A 17444-nucleotide genomic window follows, 5' to 3' on the forward strand; every position below is an offset into this window, starting at 1 on the left:
ATCCTTTATTCTTTTAAGTGCAAAGAAAGCCTCTTTCCACTAGAAAAGAGATTAATGAATAATGTGCTCCAAGATGGAGAAGAAACATTTAGGCAGCATTATAAGGTACAATAGATTAAGTTTAGTCTATTGCTCCCCAGTTATTTGACAGAGAGAATTTTTAATCAGCCAAAATAACAGTGTGAATAATTGTACGTTGTAAGGATGTCCCACCAGTCTGTATCTCTCAACCCAGTTTGACTAGCAGTTTTATTCTATACCTGAAGAATCTCTCCTGAGTTTTGTCAAGAATTACGTTTGGAGAAAAAATGAGGTGAAATGTTTCTAAAAAAAGAAAAATCAAATGTTCTGAAAAAGTGTGTAATGCCAAGGAACTCCTAACCCTGTCTAAAAGACAAGTTCCTGCTGCTGCCTCCCTGAGTAAGCGCGCATTTAGTGTTCTGCTTCAAAGGTGCATCGCAACCGCTGGCAATGCCGAGTGCCCAGAGAACAGAGAAGGGTATGAGACATTCCATGCTGCAGGTCATTAACCCCCAAGTCTGTACCCTGCTTATAACAGGAGCCAGGTGGACTTTGCTCAGAAGGACGTCACCCTCCAAGAAAGTGTTGGTCCTTTTCTCATCAGTGAGAGGACAGTACCTGACCCCAAAGAGCACATACAACTCAGGCTCCCAATTCGAACTTCGGGAAGAACTTCCTCAAGAGATCTATGTGCTACCTACCTTCCCCAATACCTCTTTCCTTAAGCTGGAAATGGACTGAGAAAGCAAGAAAAAAAAAGAGTTTATAAAGTCTCTGGAGATGAGCAACAGTGAGAATGAAGAATTAAGACCACGTTGCTGCACTCCTACTCGAGATACAAGTTCAGATAAAAGTGATCTTCAACCAAACTAGTCAATAAAATCACAATGGTAGTTCTCCAACAAGTGCTCAAGGCATGTTTCAGAAAAGAGTAACCCACTCGTGCTTATCCAAAAAATGAAATACAGCAGAGGAGTAAAATGCAGTATAGATCTTTCTTGTTCCTCTCTTTACTCTGTGTAAGAGCAATAAAAGTACTGTTGAAACACTTTCTTACAGTCAAAATTCAGTAATAGTCACTTTTGGAAAGTTTCATGAGCACTACTTCTGTTCCCATATGAAGTGGTCAGCACAGTAAAATGGACAGTGGGAAGTTACATTAACTTTACTAACTTTCCCAAACGGAAAAGTTTAGCCCTAACACAAGCCAGGTCTGCCAAACAGGCATTAACAGAAGGCCAACTGCTATTGTCCATGTTCTCAAAGCTAGTGCAGATTTTAACCCCCCCAGAGAAGCTGGGCAGTCTCCAAGAGGTACTGCTTTTTGGAGCAATACAACCAGGGAATAGAAGGAATAAATAAGAAGCAAAACTACACTGTTAAGTTTGTTCTCCTATTTCTGCGGAAGTATGACAAAATAATCCCTTTTGACGTTTCAGGGGAATAAATGTGTATGTTTCTGATGTTCGTCACTGAATTCACAGCAAATTAAGAGGAAAGCAACATTTTTAAACGTGTTTTTCAACTGAATTAATCTGCTGCACAGAGAGAGTGTGATGGTATTAGACCATATACATCCTAACCCACCAACATGTAGATTACGCATGCTATTTTCTTGAAACATTTTAAAATCCAAATTAAGTATTCGCTGAATTACTGTGGAGATTCATACTAAGGGAGCCTAGAATTTAACACCCTATGTATTAGGCATTCCAAATAAAACGTCAGAAATTCTTAGCCAAAATATCAAATAAGAGTTACAAGAACAGTCAGGACAAACAGTAAGAGTCATACGATCAGAGACTTCATCTGATATTTTAGTCATCTATACCAATCCATGGTTTTTTAGCTAATTCCCACTATTTGCAAAAGAGGTATGCTTACCAAATGCTGAACGATAAGGCAAGCTGACAAGGGAAGGAAAAAAAGAAAAGAAGGAGGGGAAAAAAAAAAAAAAGAGAGCCCCCAATAAAAAAAAAAAAATTTTTCACTCTGAAGACAGGCAACGTTTACGTTACAAGCAAAGCTCACAAAAAAAAAAAGGCAACTTGTAAATAAGTATATATACATACAGTAAAGGATACTTAAAAATCATTGTTTATCAGCAACTCTATTCTCAACAGCAAAGTGTTTCTGCCATCGATGGCCATCTTTTAATGTAGTGTGTTCTTTACTGTGCAGAAAGATTCTGGGATAATCATGTCTGAGGCAAATCACAAATTCTCCATAAACCATTGACTCTAAGCAAGATGCTCAGATAGATCACATTTTCAGCCAACTAAAAGTTAGGAGCGTGACTAGTCTTTTTGTACCTACAAAATAGCAATCGCACATTCATGCTGGGCAGACAGTGCAAGAGAAGGAACTTCCCCCACACACCAAAATAAAGGGAAGAATTCCCACCTATTTTACAGTTAACCTTTAAGTGTTTTGTGACTAATCATTGTAATGTGGCTAACCCTATGGATGTACCTCAAACGGCAAGTTCCCGGAAAATGAAGAAATGAAAAGAAGTTCCAATATACTTATAAATCCATTAATAATTTAAGCTATGGTTTGTTGTACAACATGAAAAATCAGAATTTTTTAAAGCAGAGGGTGAAGCCAAGTATGGCAAAGATACTTAAATCCCCACCCCAGCTGTTTACTACATATACTAAAATTTTGGCTTGAGAAAAAGAATGCACAAAAATTTACTTCAGATAATTTATCTACTTCATACAGAGTATTAGGCATATTTGGGGTGACATGGTTAAAGCAGAGCAGTTTGACACACGTATTCAAGTAAGTCAAGAGAAACCAATATATAATGACAGGTAGCTATTAAGAAATACTTTAAAAACACTAAATTTTCTGCTGCCGAACCTATATGGGAGAAGAAGTCATAAATTTGGCAGTTTCTCATCGACTTCACAGTTTAATAGTAGTGTGTTCAGAATTATATAAACATGTTCAGATCACCTAAAAGCACGACCACAGTCGCAGTTACTAGTAGTTAGTATTCATGCCCAAAAAACACTTAAGTAATCAATATCTTACCAGCAGGCAAAGAAGAACTTCAAATGTATTACAACTCCCCAGGAGATAATTAGCTAAATTACTATAGCCATATATTAAATAATCTGATTTCCCCTTCACCTTTATATATCATATTCATTAGCATCAATCACTTCCCCAAGATCACATACATATATGCTCTATTAGAAGAGGGGATTCCTCATAAATGTTAAACACCTCAGTTTCAGACTTATAGCACTTCCGAGGCAAATTGTCTCAATTGCTCTCAATTCCTACAGGTAACTAAGGACTGGATAAACGCGCTCACAAAAACACATCCCACAGATTTTGAACATCCACTACTAGAGTAAGAAACACTGTTCTATTCAGAACATACATACAGTCTTCGCAACTGTATGCCCCAGCTTCCAAGACACTGTGTATCTATTTGCTGTTGACCTACAGCTTATTTCTGAAAACAGGAGGAAGAAAACCAATGCTGACCAACTCTTTTAAGATGCTTGGGGGTTTTTCCCCTTAAGCTTCAGTTAAACAGTGGCAATCAAAATTCAGAACACACCTATTTATACTGTACTTCAATATTATCCTATTTCTTTAATATAAAATTGCCTCTCAGCTAAGGCCACTCATGTGCTTTACAGCTTTATATTGATATATGTACATATATAAAATCAGACAACCACCTCTTCTGTTAATACAGTCAATAAAACAAATAAGCACAAACACAACCAATTAAAAGGAGCTTTAAGCTGCCTCCTTCTTGCACATTATCCACTGGGAGAACTTGACACAGCAGGGACAACAGATGCGGACAACCTAACCATCAGATGCGTCGCAGCTGTTCTACAGCACAGCGCAGCCAGGTACACCGTGAGCATTTCTGCAATGGCACAGAGAACACATTGCTACCACAGTGCTAAAAATACTGCTGAACTGTCGCACCCAGGGACAAATTTCTATTTCTAAGAAATAACTTCATCCAAATTTACAGGCAAATTCTGTCCCATTCCCACTATTAACCAGGTGGCTTTCTTATATTAAGAACACTGATTTGAAGTAATATCTAACTATGAGGGGCAGCATACAGTTAGTGATGTCGGACAGCTATCAGAAAACCTGAGCTTTAATGAATCTTGCATTTATCAGTAAGCCTGGGCAAGCAACATTTTCATTACAGCTCTTCATTCTTTCAACTAAAAAATAAATTGTTTAATATTCCCAAGGCTATTGAGGGTGTTAATAGAAAAATAAAAAACAAAAACACCAACCCAAAGATGAAAAAATCCCAGGCTATGGAAAATATAGATACAATCCTAAACCCACTGATGTCAGTGACATAACCCAGTTTTAAACATGAGCAGAACTAGGTATTTAATTATGAAAATAAACTATTAATTATGTCAAGCAGCTATGTGTTTTGCTGGCAATAAGGACATTCATAACTAGTACTATTTCAATAATAGCAAGCAGAGTAAGATTGAACTACCTAATTAATTTTAATTTCTTTTGCATTGTTAACGTAGCACTAGCTTTAACATGTTTATAATGACTATGTCATCCCCAACCACCTGCATCCCCTTTCCTTAGAGAACCAGCTGTGTCCCTTCCTCAGTATATAGCAATACACAATTCCAGCCACTAGTCAGAATGCTCAGAATGAGAAAAAGTCTTCTGAGGAGGAAAGTATAATCTGGAAAAAGACAAGATGACTAAAGAACAGGACAAATTCCAAAAGCTGACCTCAGAAAGCGAGATGTTACACAGTTGGCACATGCACAACATACAAGCACATGCAGTCTTTCTTATCTGTCATGCCCAGTATCTTTAATCCATTAACTCACTGAAACATTTGAGACAGGTAGAAGTTTCCATAACTACTATTTTTAGCTGTGTCCTAGAAGAAAATCAGTTTTATTTAAATTTTAAAATAATTAATTAAATAAAAAGCCTCCGCAAGCACATTGAAGGTAAAGCTCAGCCATCATTGCCTAACCAGCTGGTCAGCCAGCGTGTACGTACTGGGAGATGAATCAAACACTGTTCCAGACTAGCCACAAAATGCTTTTCCTTTGAAAAGGGAAGATTACTGCAATGAAACATGATATGTATGATAAAGGATGGTAAGTCATTAGTTCCATAGTAGTGAAGCAACTTCTCTAAAGAACAAGGGGTTTATTAACGTTTCTTTCCCCTTTAAATTAAAAGGAATCTAACAGTTGTCTTTATAGCATAAATATATACCAAAATGTCATTAAAGTTCTTCCTAGCAGGCTTCATCTAAAGGTCAAATGTCAGCAATCTTTGGTACATTCACTGATATTATGACCTTAAGATGCAGCTATTTCACACAAGCTAAAAATAAAATCTGCTTAAAATAAAGCAAGGACATGCACACAATGAAAAGAATAGAAACTTCAGGCAAATTGTTTCTACTCCTGATGCTGGCTAAATCCTACACAAGTAATCTCTCCACAGAACCTGAAAAAGTCGAGCAAAGCTTCTCAAAAATGTGTTTCCTTGACAACATCGACAGACCAAGAGAGGTAAGGAATCCAAGTCATAAGATGTCTTGTAGCTTTGTTAGCAGATTTATTTTTTTTTTAAATATATAGCAGTATGCGAGATGCATCTATAAAGCTAGACTTCTAGAAAAGAAGCAAAGTTAGACTGGTGTTATTTATATTCCTAAACAGCAAAAATATTCAGAATTTCTCAACTGTTAAATACATTGAGATACTCCCATAATGTATGACAAGAACTTCAGAACTTAGAACTACTATAGATCCATTTTTTCCAACCACCAAAATCTTGACTTTTTCCACCAGCAATCTTACAGAAGCACCTCCCATCTCAGGTGACATTCTAATGTTCAACTCCACAGCAGTTGCCGACAGAGATCCTGTGTATAATTGGAGGGCTTAATTTATGACATTATCAGTTAAGCTTTGTTAGAGACACTACTTCATTGATGTCTCTAGCCCTGACTTTTTCTTCCCTAATAGACTGGCTACGCTGAGGGGGAGGACAAGGTTGCTTATCTCTCTGATGCTTAAGAGACACTTGGTAAACAGCTGGAAGTTCTCAGCTATCCGGGAATATGGGTTTTTAAGAAAAAGTCAGATAAACAATGTTCTTGATATTTCTGAAAGTAAAGTCACAAGTAACCAAAACTCTTTTCAGGTACCATGAGGAAACAGAATCCTTTCTTCCACGTCATTGTTGAGGATATCCAAAAGTTACCCTCCATTCTTTTGGATTTCTGCAGAAAGACAGGTTTGTGAAATAACACTGTCAAAACAGCCATGCCCTCTGTGAATCTCACCGGTGGCCACTTCACACCTATTGGTCAATGTAAACCAAATTTCAGAGGTCTCAGTATTTTCCCCTCAAGATTTAATCAAACTAAGCAGCTGAGTAAAAGGGAAAGACACTGCAGAAGCCCCACAGGAGAGAGAAATGCAAGAGGATCTACAGCCAGGCAGTGTCGAGACACAGTCGGGCTACATTAACTCCACTGCTCTTGGAAGAACTTCATTTTCTGACTTTATTTCCTGTAGTTTTCTTTAAATAATTCCCAATTTGGGGGGGAAACACAAGCATATTAGCTGTGCCATGAAATATCCATCTTCCCTCCAATTGCCACATCCTCTAACATGGCCATAAAGCAGTCAAAAACACTTTGCAAGACCGCTTGGGGTACTACTCTAGTATTCTTTAGGGAGATCCTAATTCAGGAGACATTTCCAAGTGCAAAGAAGAACTAACACCCTTACAGAAATGAAAACCTAACCCAAAAGCTGACAGGTTCACCGTGGTTTTGCCGCCCTCCTCCCCCAACTTTTTTTTTTAAATGTCAGTTTTCACACAAGCGTTAAGATAAATTCTAATCCAAAGTAGCACTGAATTTGGTTCTCATTAGTGAAGAAGGAAAGAAAACAATGGTCTATCAAATAGTGTAGAGATCAGGATGGTGGTATTTATACTCAAAGAAACAAACTCCTTTGAAAAAAATCCTTTGAGGCACAAGAGTGTGTCAACTACTAAGAACATAATAAAAACCATACAAGTTATCTCCAGCTGTGGATTCTGAGAAAGTGAACAAAGGCATTACAAGGATTTCTGTTTCCTTGACAACAGCATTGCTGGAAACAAGAAAATAATTAAAGAAATACATCTCTATGTAACAGTGATCTCTAAACATATCTAGGTATTCACATACCAAGTGTGGAACAACCCTTACCCACACATACCTTTATGATGACGAGACCAAAATTCACCACCTTCAGGAACTGTTCTTTGCTGACTTGTGTTAATGACCTTTGCAGAACAATTGAGTGAGAGCTGGCTATTACATCCTGACCTCTATTATCATCTAGGCATAAGCACAGTCAGAAGCTTTCATTGATGGTCAAACACGTTCCTTCCTGCATGATGTTCCTTTTCTTACAAAAAAAGTATTATGGAGAATACTTCTCATTGAAATGTATGAAATAATTTTGTTAGAAAAAGATCAAGGTATACAAAGAAGCCCTTCCAGCACTCAGGAAACTGGTATTACTATGCATATATCTATCAAATAATAAGCATGCTTCCATCTCAATAATCAGCAAGCTTAAAGTCCTTGGAAAAAATATGCATAGTTCTAAATAGACAAGGGAAGAAGGTCAGAACAAGGCACCATAAAGAAAAGTCAGCTTCAGTATTTCACAATAGCCTATTTAGTAGCCTCTTCAACAATAGCCTCCTCAACAAGAGAATGACAATGCTTTTTTCCCCACACGTGTAGTTAAGCAGAACACAATCTCCAGAATACCAGCGTTTCTTTGCCACTTCCAAGATAATGGGGAGAACATCTTGTTATTTTTAAAATACAGTATTAAAAGTGTACCAACATCAGAGAGAGCTTTTTTAAGACATTTCAATTAAAGTGTAATATATGTATTAAATAGGATGACTCTCTAAATTCTCACCTTATGCATCAGCTACAGCTAAAGGAGCATTGCCACAGTTAGATTTTAAAAATGAACTGAAGAATTGCAATACTTGGGGTCCTAGCAGCATGATACCTACTTCTGCTTAGTGAAGAGTTTGAATCCAGCCTAGCAGCTACAGGGCTATAGCCATCTGACAGCTACGCGGGAGTTTATAGGAAATATGCCAGCAGTTTAAATTCATTCCTTCATAAACAGACATGCATGTGACAGAACAACAAGAAACACTGCCTATTTCAAGTGAATTGTGTGCAGAATGGTTGAAAACAGAAATGTTAGAGTTTGTTACTCTGAGGCAGGGTAACGGCAGCATCTAGGGAATTTGTATTGCTCCCACCAGGGCTACACACACGACACGGATGAACGGAGGCTATCATGTTCTATTGCTCTCAGCCTGATACAACAGGATGAAGACTAACAAATTCCTGGAATATACTATGATGCTATCTTTTTCTGACAAACACACAACCACAAAAGAATAAGAGGTTTTGAACATATGAATAAAAACGTTGTTTCTTCTAGTACTTGATACACCCCAGGAAGCAAGATCCGTACGTTAAATTTGACCAGTATGAGAAATATACCACTCTAGATCTAATGATCGCAACAGAGGCTGATAAGACTGCAGAAGTATCTGGAAGAGATCTCTTGACGTAGCAAGTTACAAAGACGAACTACTTTGGAGCCCAGAAATCCCCCGACTTGAAAACAAGCAGAGACCGGATGAGGACGTAAAGGCACTATAAACCTTTGACTTGTTCCTTTTCTCTAGGCATCTACCTATGGACCCTACTAGAGACTGATCACTGGGCCAGAGAGCGCCTTGGTCTGAACCAGTATGGCTGTTGTTGTGTCCTTGGTCAGGAAAAGTAGGCAACGCCTCTGTTCTACAGGCTGACATTATTAAACTAATTTTAAAAATTTATAGTTTCCTTGTAGAGATTCAGCTGTGACTAAATAGAGATACGCTTCAACCAGGCAAGTAGGGAACAAAAAGCATAAGAAAACCTTCCAACAATGTGTTACAAGTTATCCCATTAAAGTGCTATTAATATACATTTTGCATACCAAAGAATCACAGTACTCTCTTTTCTTGATCCTGTTCATCAGTGGAGGGTAAAAGTGCTGAAAATGAAGAAATACTTTGCAAGAAATAGAATACCTGCTGTGACGCTCTAAATAGAAAGCCAGGAACACAGAATTAAAAGTTTACAGATGATTATATAAAGATGTTACCTTGACTTAATTTTAAGACAAAATAGGAAATACAGAATAACGGTATGGGAGGCTTGAAGCTATGAACAATTGTTAAAAAGCTAAGTCCAGCACAAGTAACTAGTGAAAACGTTTAAATCTCTGTGGCTCTATGCAATTACGTGGTCTTCCAAATAAAAGACACTAACTGTGAATGTAGTATTGTCGTTTCTGCAATCGGTAAACAAGTCTTTCAAGAGACAACTTGTTATCTACCCTGTTACCTAAGGTAAAGAGCTGTATTCAATGGCATCCTGTGATTTTTGGTTCCATATTTGAGGTTCTAAACCAGAAATACCTAAACAAGGTGGTGTTCAGAAGGTGTTGAATATCCACACTACAGAAACTAGGCACCTTTAATAACAGTGCCGAGTCTCCAAATTTATGCAAAAAAATACTAGACGAGATTTTAAAAAAATCACAAACACTATTTTGGTGTTTAAGTAGGCAAAATTAAAAATGGCAGTAGCAGCCTAAATTTCAATTTCAGCCGCCATTCAAACAGAAGGTTGAGAAGAAGCATTATCCAAAGAAAACATTTAATCACTTCAGACAATCATGTTTCACAATCCTTAAAACACATACTTAAACTAGAAACATAAGCCACTGATAATACAGTTAGAATGTAATAGTGAGGAGGAGCACTGTCACAGTAAGAGCTCCCAACAGTACTTTCCCTAACATGAAATCAGGTTTCCTGCCCCTTTCTCCAGATACCTAGGCTGGAAGTACTATCAGCTTCCTCTTCCAAAGGGGAAGGTCAAAATCCTACAGAAATAGAGGGTAAAAGACTTGCCAAAGCCTAAATCTAAGCTTTTTTTTTTTTTTCCCCATTCCTTACAAATTTAAAATTTCACATGAAATATTCTTCTGTCAACGCTCCCAATTTGAAGAACTGGGGGTAATTCATCCGCAATACATATCACTTCCCATATGAGGTTCTGTCTTACTTTCAGGTCTCTCTAAAGTTTTCTTATATGCTTTGCAACACAGGCATAAACTTTTAATTTTGGTCTTTCAACACACAACATGGAGACAAACATTAAAAGCTTCCAGTCGTTAAAGGAACAGTTTAGTTACCATCCCTTTCTCAGATGCTGAGGAGCCCATCTGCTGGTAGAAATGTTAGTCTAGAAAATTACACCCCTGAGCTAATAACTGATTTTTTTTTTTTTCAACTGTATCACTTGACAACTGTTTGGGTTTTTCTTAAATGCAGCCATACACAAAAAAATAAGAAGTAATACTTTTAATATAAAATCCTCTGAAACAGTGCATTCCTTCCGAAATATGCAAGATATTTATACAAACTGCTTCAGATGATCTTTCCTGACACTAGGCTGTTCTTCAGTCAACACCAACTGAAAACATCAACTCATTTTTTGCAAACATTTTAATATGACTTCCACTGATTCATAAAGAAGACGATAAAGTGCATGTTGGTTAATCTGGGACAATATAAATAGAAGACTGTTCCCTTTCCCTGCTTTAAACAGGATACATATGCACGCTTAAAAAAGTAAAAAACCACATAAGCAGTTCTATATATACATTTTAGATATATCCCTGTGTGATATGAACGATTCAGTCATAGTTATTTAGACAGGAAGAAAGAAATTAAATTAAGATCACTAAATTAAGATAATTAAACCAAGTGTTTCTTCCTTCTCCATGCCAAAAAAAAAAAAAAAAGAAAATCCCAGAAAGGGAAATTCTTAGTTTGTCATGAAAAATTCAAGGAAATATTTAAGCACATAAGAACAGAGAAAAGATGCAGAACTGTTTGGCTAAATACTACAAAAATTGCATACAACCATGATCTTTTGATTTAAGCACAATTTAAACCACCACAGTCAGTCAGATCTGCTTAGTCAGAACTCTTAATTCTGAGAAATCTCCACTAATGTTGGACTCTTCAAAAGATAAATGTCTTAATGCAGAGGCTGAATGTAAGGATTGAATCCAAGATATTTACACATAAAATTATTCAATCACATTTATTGACATGACCAACTGAAAGTACAGAGTTTTGAGGCTCTGGATTGCCTGCTGTCTCTGATCATTTGAGAATTATAGGCTTCTAACCATGCTTTGAGTTTTATCCGAATCAGATGTTCCAAGTAAATAGAGCAAACATCCTCAGTGTCTGCATATTCCCATTAAAGGGAAAGAGAACATGCTTCCACTGCCTGGATTTAAGCTAGCAAATCCAAGCAGGTGTTTCTGGAAGAAAACAACAAAAAAGGTAAGCTGTGGGAAGGTACAGGATCAGGAAAAAACCAGCATCTACATCTGCATTTTCAATCAGTTGTTTTATGCTGACATCAGAAAGTGGAGCACTTCAGGCAACAGTAGACAGCCAAAAAATCCCCAGAAGAGAAACTACTGCTGTCATAGTCATTAGAGATTTATGGGCTCGTGACCCTAGAAAGTTAGTGAAATTAGTTTAGTACCATCAAGCCAATACTTGATCTAACCGTGCCCTCTACTGGCCTGAGAGGCACTTCTGTAAAGGTGCAGATTCAGAGATGCTACTGCTCAACCGCTACAGGCTTCCATTGCATTATGAAATAACAGTAATAAACATTCATAGGTATTTCTCTACAGGCTACCTTCCAAAATATGGAAGTTTTTTTTAATATACTTTGTACCACTGATATTATTAATGTTTTAGACTCACATGCTCTAAAGTGTTGCCAACATTAAAATACTCTTTACATTGAATTTCCACGGTTTGGGTAACCTAAGCAATTTCATTTCTTCAAAAAAAACAGCTTTACTTTTAAAGACTGCTTTCAACCAAGGGTGATAACACTGCTTTAAGAAAAGAAAAAAAAAAAAAAGAGGTACTCTTTCTTTCTACTTCAAAAACAAAACAGCCAGGCTATTATTTCCATTTTTTAATAATTTTACATTGCAATAACAGCTTTGATTTTAGATTGTTTTACCAAATTTAACACATCCATGATTTCATTCATCAGTAAAATGAGAATCTGAGATAGTAAACAAACACTAAGCATATACGATGAGACAGTTTAAGGCAAAAAGTCAAATTCAGGCATATCGAAGTCAGAGGTGCATATAGTTTTGTATAATCCAAATTTAAATTGCTGCTTACCGAAAACATCCATCAGCACTTTTTGCATATCTTGGTCTTTTCCTTCTAAGTCTGTCCTTCAAGCAGCAGCCAATATTTAACTTATTCAATATATTAAAGAACACTTGCAAAGAACAACAAAGGTACTTTCTTCCTCCACTTAATCTTCAAGACAAAGATGTAAAAAAAGCTTTGGAAAGAAGACGAAGGAGGAATTACCCACGGTTCAAAGTATTCAGACTTCGATGGTGCAACAGGTTATGCTGACTACAGAACCAGTGAAGTTATTGTAACCGAAGAGAATAAAAGATAAGCAACTGAGAGGAGTAAATTTTATTCATGCTATAGATCTGGGGTTTTCTCTTCTGTGAGCACCAGGGCTTTAATAGACATTAAGGAGAAAAAAAGCAAAAACTCTGTCCAAGATTCAAGAACATCACTGCTTCAAAGATGGAAAGTCAGCACATATTTCACAGGGCCCCATGGCAAAAGAGGGAAAAGAGGAAAGGAAAAAAAATAAATTTTAAGATAAGAAAAACCACACACAAAAGCCAAACTAAATGAAACTCAATTCTCCACTACAAAATAAAGAGCAAAAGACCTAAAAATAAATAAATAAATAAATAAATCTCAATTTTAATAAAACAATATGAGATTTCTTTTCCTACATGAAATCAGAATTCAAATTCAGTTTTAAAGTTCCCTCCTCCCCTTTGGTTTTAGAAGTATGCCGATACAAAGGGTGCTCTTTTTGCCTCTTTACTTAGTAAGATTTACCTAAGGCCTAAATTTTAGAACCAAGTTTTAAAATAATTGTGCCTGCTATGTTAAATACATACTAGATACAATAAAGCATGCCTTCCACCAAAAAGGACACTTTCTGCGTGCTCTGATCAAAACTCTGTTCCTGTGTAAACCCACTTCGGAAGACTCTTATTTTAACCCAGAGGTGGCAATAGCCCCATGTCTGGGAAAGCATACACATAAAATATTTTTATTATCCATTGTTAAAATAAAAGTAAGACTCATTGAACTCACTAAATTAACAAAGAACTGAAGCCAAATTCACTAAAAGTAGAAGTAAAACACACATTAGGTGTTAAGCAATTAACCCTTGAAACAAATTTTAAGTGGGAAGACTCCTTAGATCATGACAGGACACCTTTCCGGGATGCAGGACCTGCCGCACTAGTTCTGATGAAAAATCCATCTGCCCTGACATACCTCCTCCAGCAATAGTCACTTTGGCCTGTCAGAAAGGCAAAGTTCAAAAAAAAACTAATCCAGTGTTGGCAGTCAGTTTTTTAACAACTTCAGGCAGAATCTGTATCCAGACCATAGTCCTTATGGCCATTGTGACATTAAAAAGTAGGAAATAACAAAAACCTAACATTAATACAGATTGCGGGAAATGACGTAGTAGAAATCTAACTTCTTAAGATCTAAAACACTGACATGTCTAATAAAAAAAACACCCACATTCCAAAGTAACGGAACTGACTGTAGGTACAACGAAGGATTAGGCTGCAAGTTCATAATAGGGTCTTGTACTGCAAAGCATCTCCTCCATGAGTACTTTGGAGCTAATAAAATACACACAAGCAAGGATGTCATTCCCAGAAGATCATTATTCAATACAGTATTTTTAAGTTTGATGACTGGTCCATAAAGCATCTTGCTTTACATTACCTTGACTGTTTTATCCATAGAAGCCGAGAGAAGCATGTGACTCTGTTCTCGTACAGGACACCACTCGATTTCATTAACAGGGCCACTGTGTTTGGACATGTAAAATATTAAGCTTTTGGGGACTTCAGTTAATTTATATTTGGATCCCAAATACGGCTTAATTAATTCAGAGATCTTTCTCAAAGTCTGCTCTCCTGAAACACCTAGCTTAACATCACAATCTGAGCTATCTCTCTGATCAGATTCTTTATTATCAGGCATACTGGAATTTTCTTGACGCAGTCTTTTAGGGATATAGGGTCTAATTCCTTTTATGGCAGTAGTACTGTCTTTACGTATTCTCTTCTGGGAAAGGCCATTTCCAGAGTTTGTTGAAGAGCTCGATATCTGTTCATAGTTTTTGTAGGACATAGATAATGCAGTATGGCCTGAGTATGCTCTCTTACAATAAGGAGATGTCAAATCAGCACTATTATTCTGTGCATAATGCTCAGGGGGATCTTCACAAACAGTGCTTGTGCCAGAACTGTCAGTGTTCTCAGTAGGCTGCATTTCATATGCAGATGTTGTACCCAAACTACCAGGTGCAAAGTACTGAACACGATTCACAGAAGAACTTGGAAGGCTTGTTTGTCTGCTAGAAGTATTGGAGACTTCAGCTTCTGCCTCAGAGTCTGAATCATCGTAAGCAACCAGTGATGAACTCATTATGGCTAGACACAGCAAGCTCCAGGAACCTCAGTGCTGGAATCCTCCAAAATGCTGATCTACAATAAAGAATTGATTATTCAGAGCACAATTTATTTCAGAGTCTACAATCTGAGTAACTTCAGGATATAAATATGCTTTTCTTCACAAAAAACACCCCCATAACTTTCATTCCTGTTTATTAATGGAATTTATTCCTCTATTATAAAACATCTGCACATTCAATTATGCAACACCATTTCCCTCCAAGCACTTTGCATACATTTTTAATGCATTGCAGAGATGCATTTGCATACCACAAAACAATGAAAATGAGTATGAAAAGGAAAACAAACTTGCAACATAAGTACCACAAATCACTTTAACCTTACTTGCAGTAGGACTTCCACACACACACAAAGAGGGTAATGAATTATGAAGTGGTTTGTTATGTCCGATTATAAGAATACAAATATTACAACTCTCTTGGAGTCAAGTCTAACAATATCTATTTCTTCTAATGGTACAGATGACTTGAAAGAAGTACGAAGGGATTCAACCAGCAACTAAAAAAGTAAATAATTTTTTTACTGATTCAGCAGTCTTGCAGTATGAGGAAATTTTCCATCTATAACCACAGAGCAAGTTCCACACAACCTTAGTTTTACAGGACCAGCTCATGCTAAAAGCTACACTGAATTTACTGTTTGCATTTAGTTACAGAAAAATAAAAGCATAGATGACTTGTTTACTGTGGAATAAACTTTTTCAAAGTGTCTGTGAGAAAGAAAACTCATGCTGAGTCTGTGTATGTAACATGCTGAATAACTCACCACCACAACGATCCCACCAAGCTTCTTCCGAAAATTTGGACAGTGCACATGGCATATAGGGTTAACTACATTCAAACAATTGATGTGCCTGCAAAAATAATCTTTCAACCTCTGCTGTTTACGGTCAAAAAGTACTGCTATCCTTCAATCGCTAAGACTGATTAAATGGGACATTTTACTTCTGCTTTGTGTCCTTGCCCAGCTGTTAGCACTCATCATGCTGAAGTGATTTAACCCACAACACTTTCAGAGCAGCTGCTGAAATCCTTGGTTTATGTCAGTGAAAAAGCTGCCCTCAAAACCATCTTGATTAAAATGAGAATGCTGTACGAAGGTCAGTATCTATGTAAGCATTTGCAGAATGCCACAAATGTAGGTCCTACAAATACTACTGCAGGAGTGCTACACCGGAACTTGTAAAGATTACTCGTTTAACTTCAGAATTAGATCAATCATGTTTCATTTAACCTACATTACAGGCTATGGCCTGTATCCCATAATGAAATTTCCAAGCACAGATCCAGAAGGCAGTTTCCTGCTAAGGCATACACATTCACCATCACAGGCCCTTTCCAAGCCAAGCGATCAAGACATTTAACAGAACAAGGTGACTAACGTTTTAGCACATAAAAGCATCAAGATCTCCCTCTAGAGGACATTTTGTCTTATCTGAAGTTTATGACAGCTATAAGTAACAGCAACTAAGAGCAAGGAAAAAAAAAAACTTTTTTTTAATAATACAGTTTCTTTTATTAAAGCAGCATTTCACTTAAACAGTGTCAAGGGAAAAAATAGGTAGCATTTCAGGAAAACTTAACTAAAAATTCAATTCAAAAAATTTAAGTTTTTAGCAGTAAACTGAAACCTCTTACCAAATAAACAGTAACTTTAAAAGGACTGCACTTCAATAATTGCACCAAATGGTTACTAATTGTATTGCAGTGCTGAAAACAGGCCCCAGCCAAAATCCATCGTGTTCAAAGGACAAATACAGTAAGAACTTGACCTCTGGATGAAAGTTATAAATGAAGATACACACGTGGATGGGGTTAGACTTTCAAAGTTACTTTATTTTCTTTTAACACACATGAAAAAAATTAACCTGAAATTCAGAGCTAAGTGCAAGATGGTGCCTTGCATGCACCAGTTTAAAAAAATTTCCTACAAGCTACTAGGAAGAAGTTCGGTCAGCATAAATCCACCCCATTACACGGATCACCCATAAGCTTCAATATTTTTGTAAAAGCAAAGCATCTCTGTGACTTTAACAGACATACCATTCACCTCCTGTTTCAAAGAAACATCACCCCAAAGTTTCTAATGCTAAATATAGAAAAATGCAGGGGAAAAGCCCCACAACCCACTTTATTGCGAACGGGCTGTAACCGGGTTGTGAATTCATTAACGGTACCATTCATAACGCACTAAAATAACAGGGAAACTCACAGAATTTTTGTTTTTCTTTCCTGTCCACACGAGTGATTTACCCGTGCCCGCTAAAGCGAAGAGCATCACGTTCGAACGCACCCCACCACAGGCCCGGTAAAGGCCCGGAGGCGCCCACACGGTTACCGAGAGCGCTCTCGGGGCCGGGGGGCGGGCACCGAAGCCACTTCCTTCCCCCTCAGCCCGGCACCGCTGCCGCTCCCCACACACGAACTCGGCCACCACCTACGGCCACCGAGACCGCCCTCACCGTTTCCCCCCCACCCCGCAGGTACCTGCTCTGCTCCGCCGCGCCGGCGGCCCAGCCCGGAACTCACCAGCCGGCCCAGCCGCGCCAAAAGCGCGCCGGGTAGAAACAAGGCGCCTCCCTAAAAGGGTTCCCTCTGTCACCCTCCTCCCGCAGGCACC

At 37.6% G+C, this 17444-nt stretch overlaps 1 protein-coding gene across 3 annotated transcripts in view; it reads right to left on the reverse strand.

Moving 5' to 3' along the window:
* The window catches only part of WDR25 (WD repeat domain 25), a 69943-nt gene extending 52560 nt beyond the window's left edge, over window positions 1–17383 (reverse strand). For all 3 annotated transcript variants that reach the window (XR_012586638.1, XM_074583989.1, XM_074583988.1), the window contains exons 1-2: window positions 17312–17383; window positions 14071–14837 (exon numbers count right to left, since the gene is read on the reverse strand). Coding sequence is in view for 2 of the 3 variants with exons in the window: in XM_074583989.1 (XP_074440090.1) it covers window positions 14071–14778 (708 nt within the window). In the remaining variant the exon portion in view is untranslated. The remainder of the gene's footprint in view (window positions 1–14070; window positions 14838–17311) is intronic.
* Between the last annotated feature and the right edge of the window lie 61 nt (window positions 17384–17444).

This window comes from Larus michahellis, chromosome 4 (genome assembly GCF_964199755.1).
Source record: "Larus michahellis chromosome 4, bLarMic1.1, whole genome shotgun sequence".
In the NCBI taxonomy this organism is placed as follows: Eukaryota; Metazoa; Chordata; class Aves; order Charadriiformes; family Laridae; genus Larus; species Larus michahellis.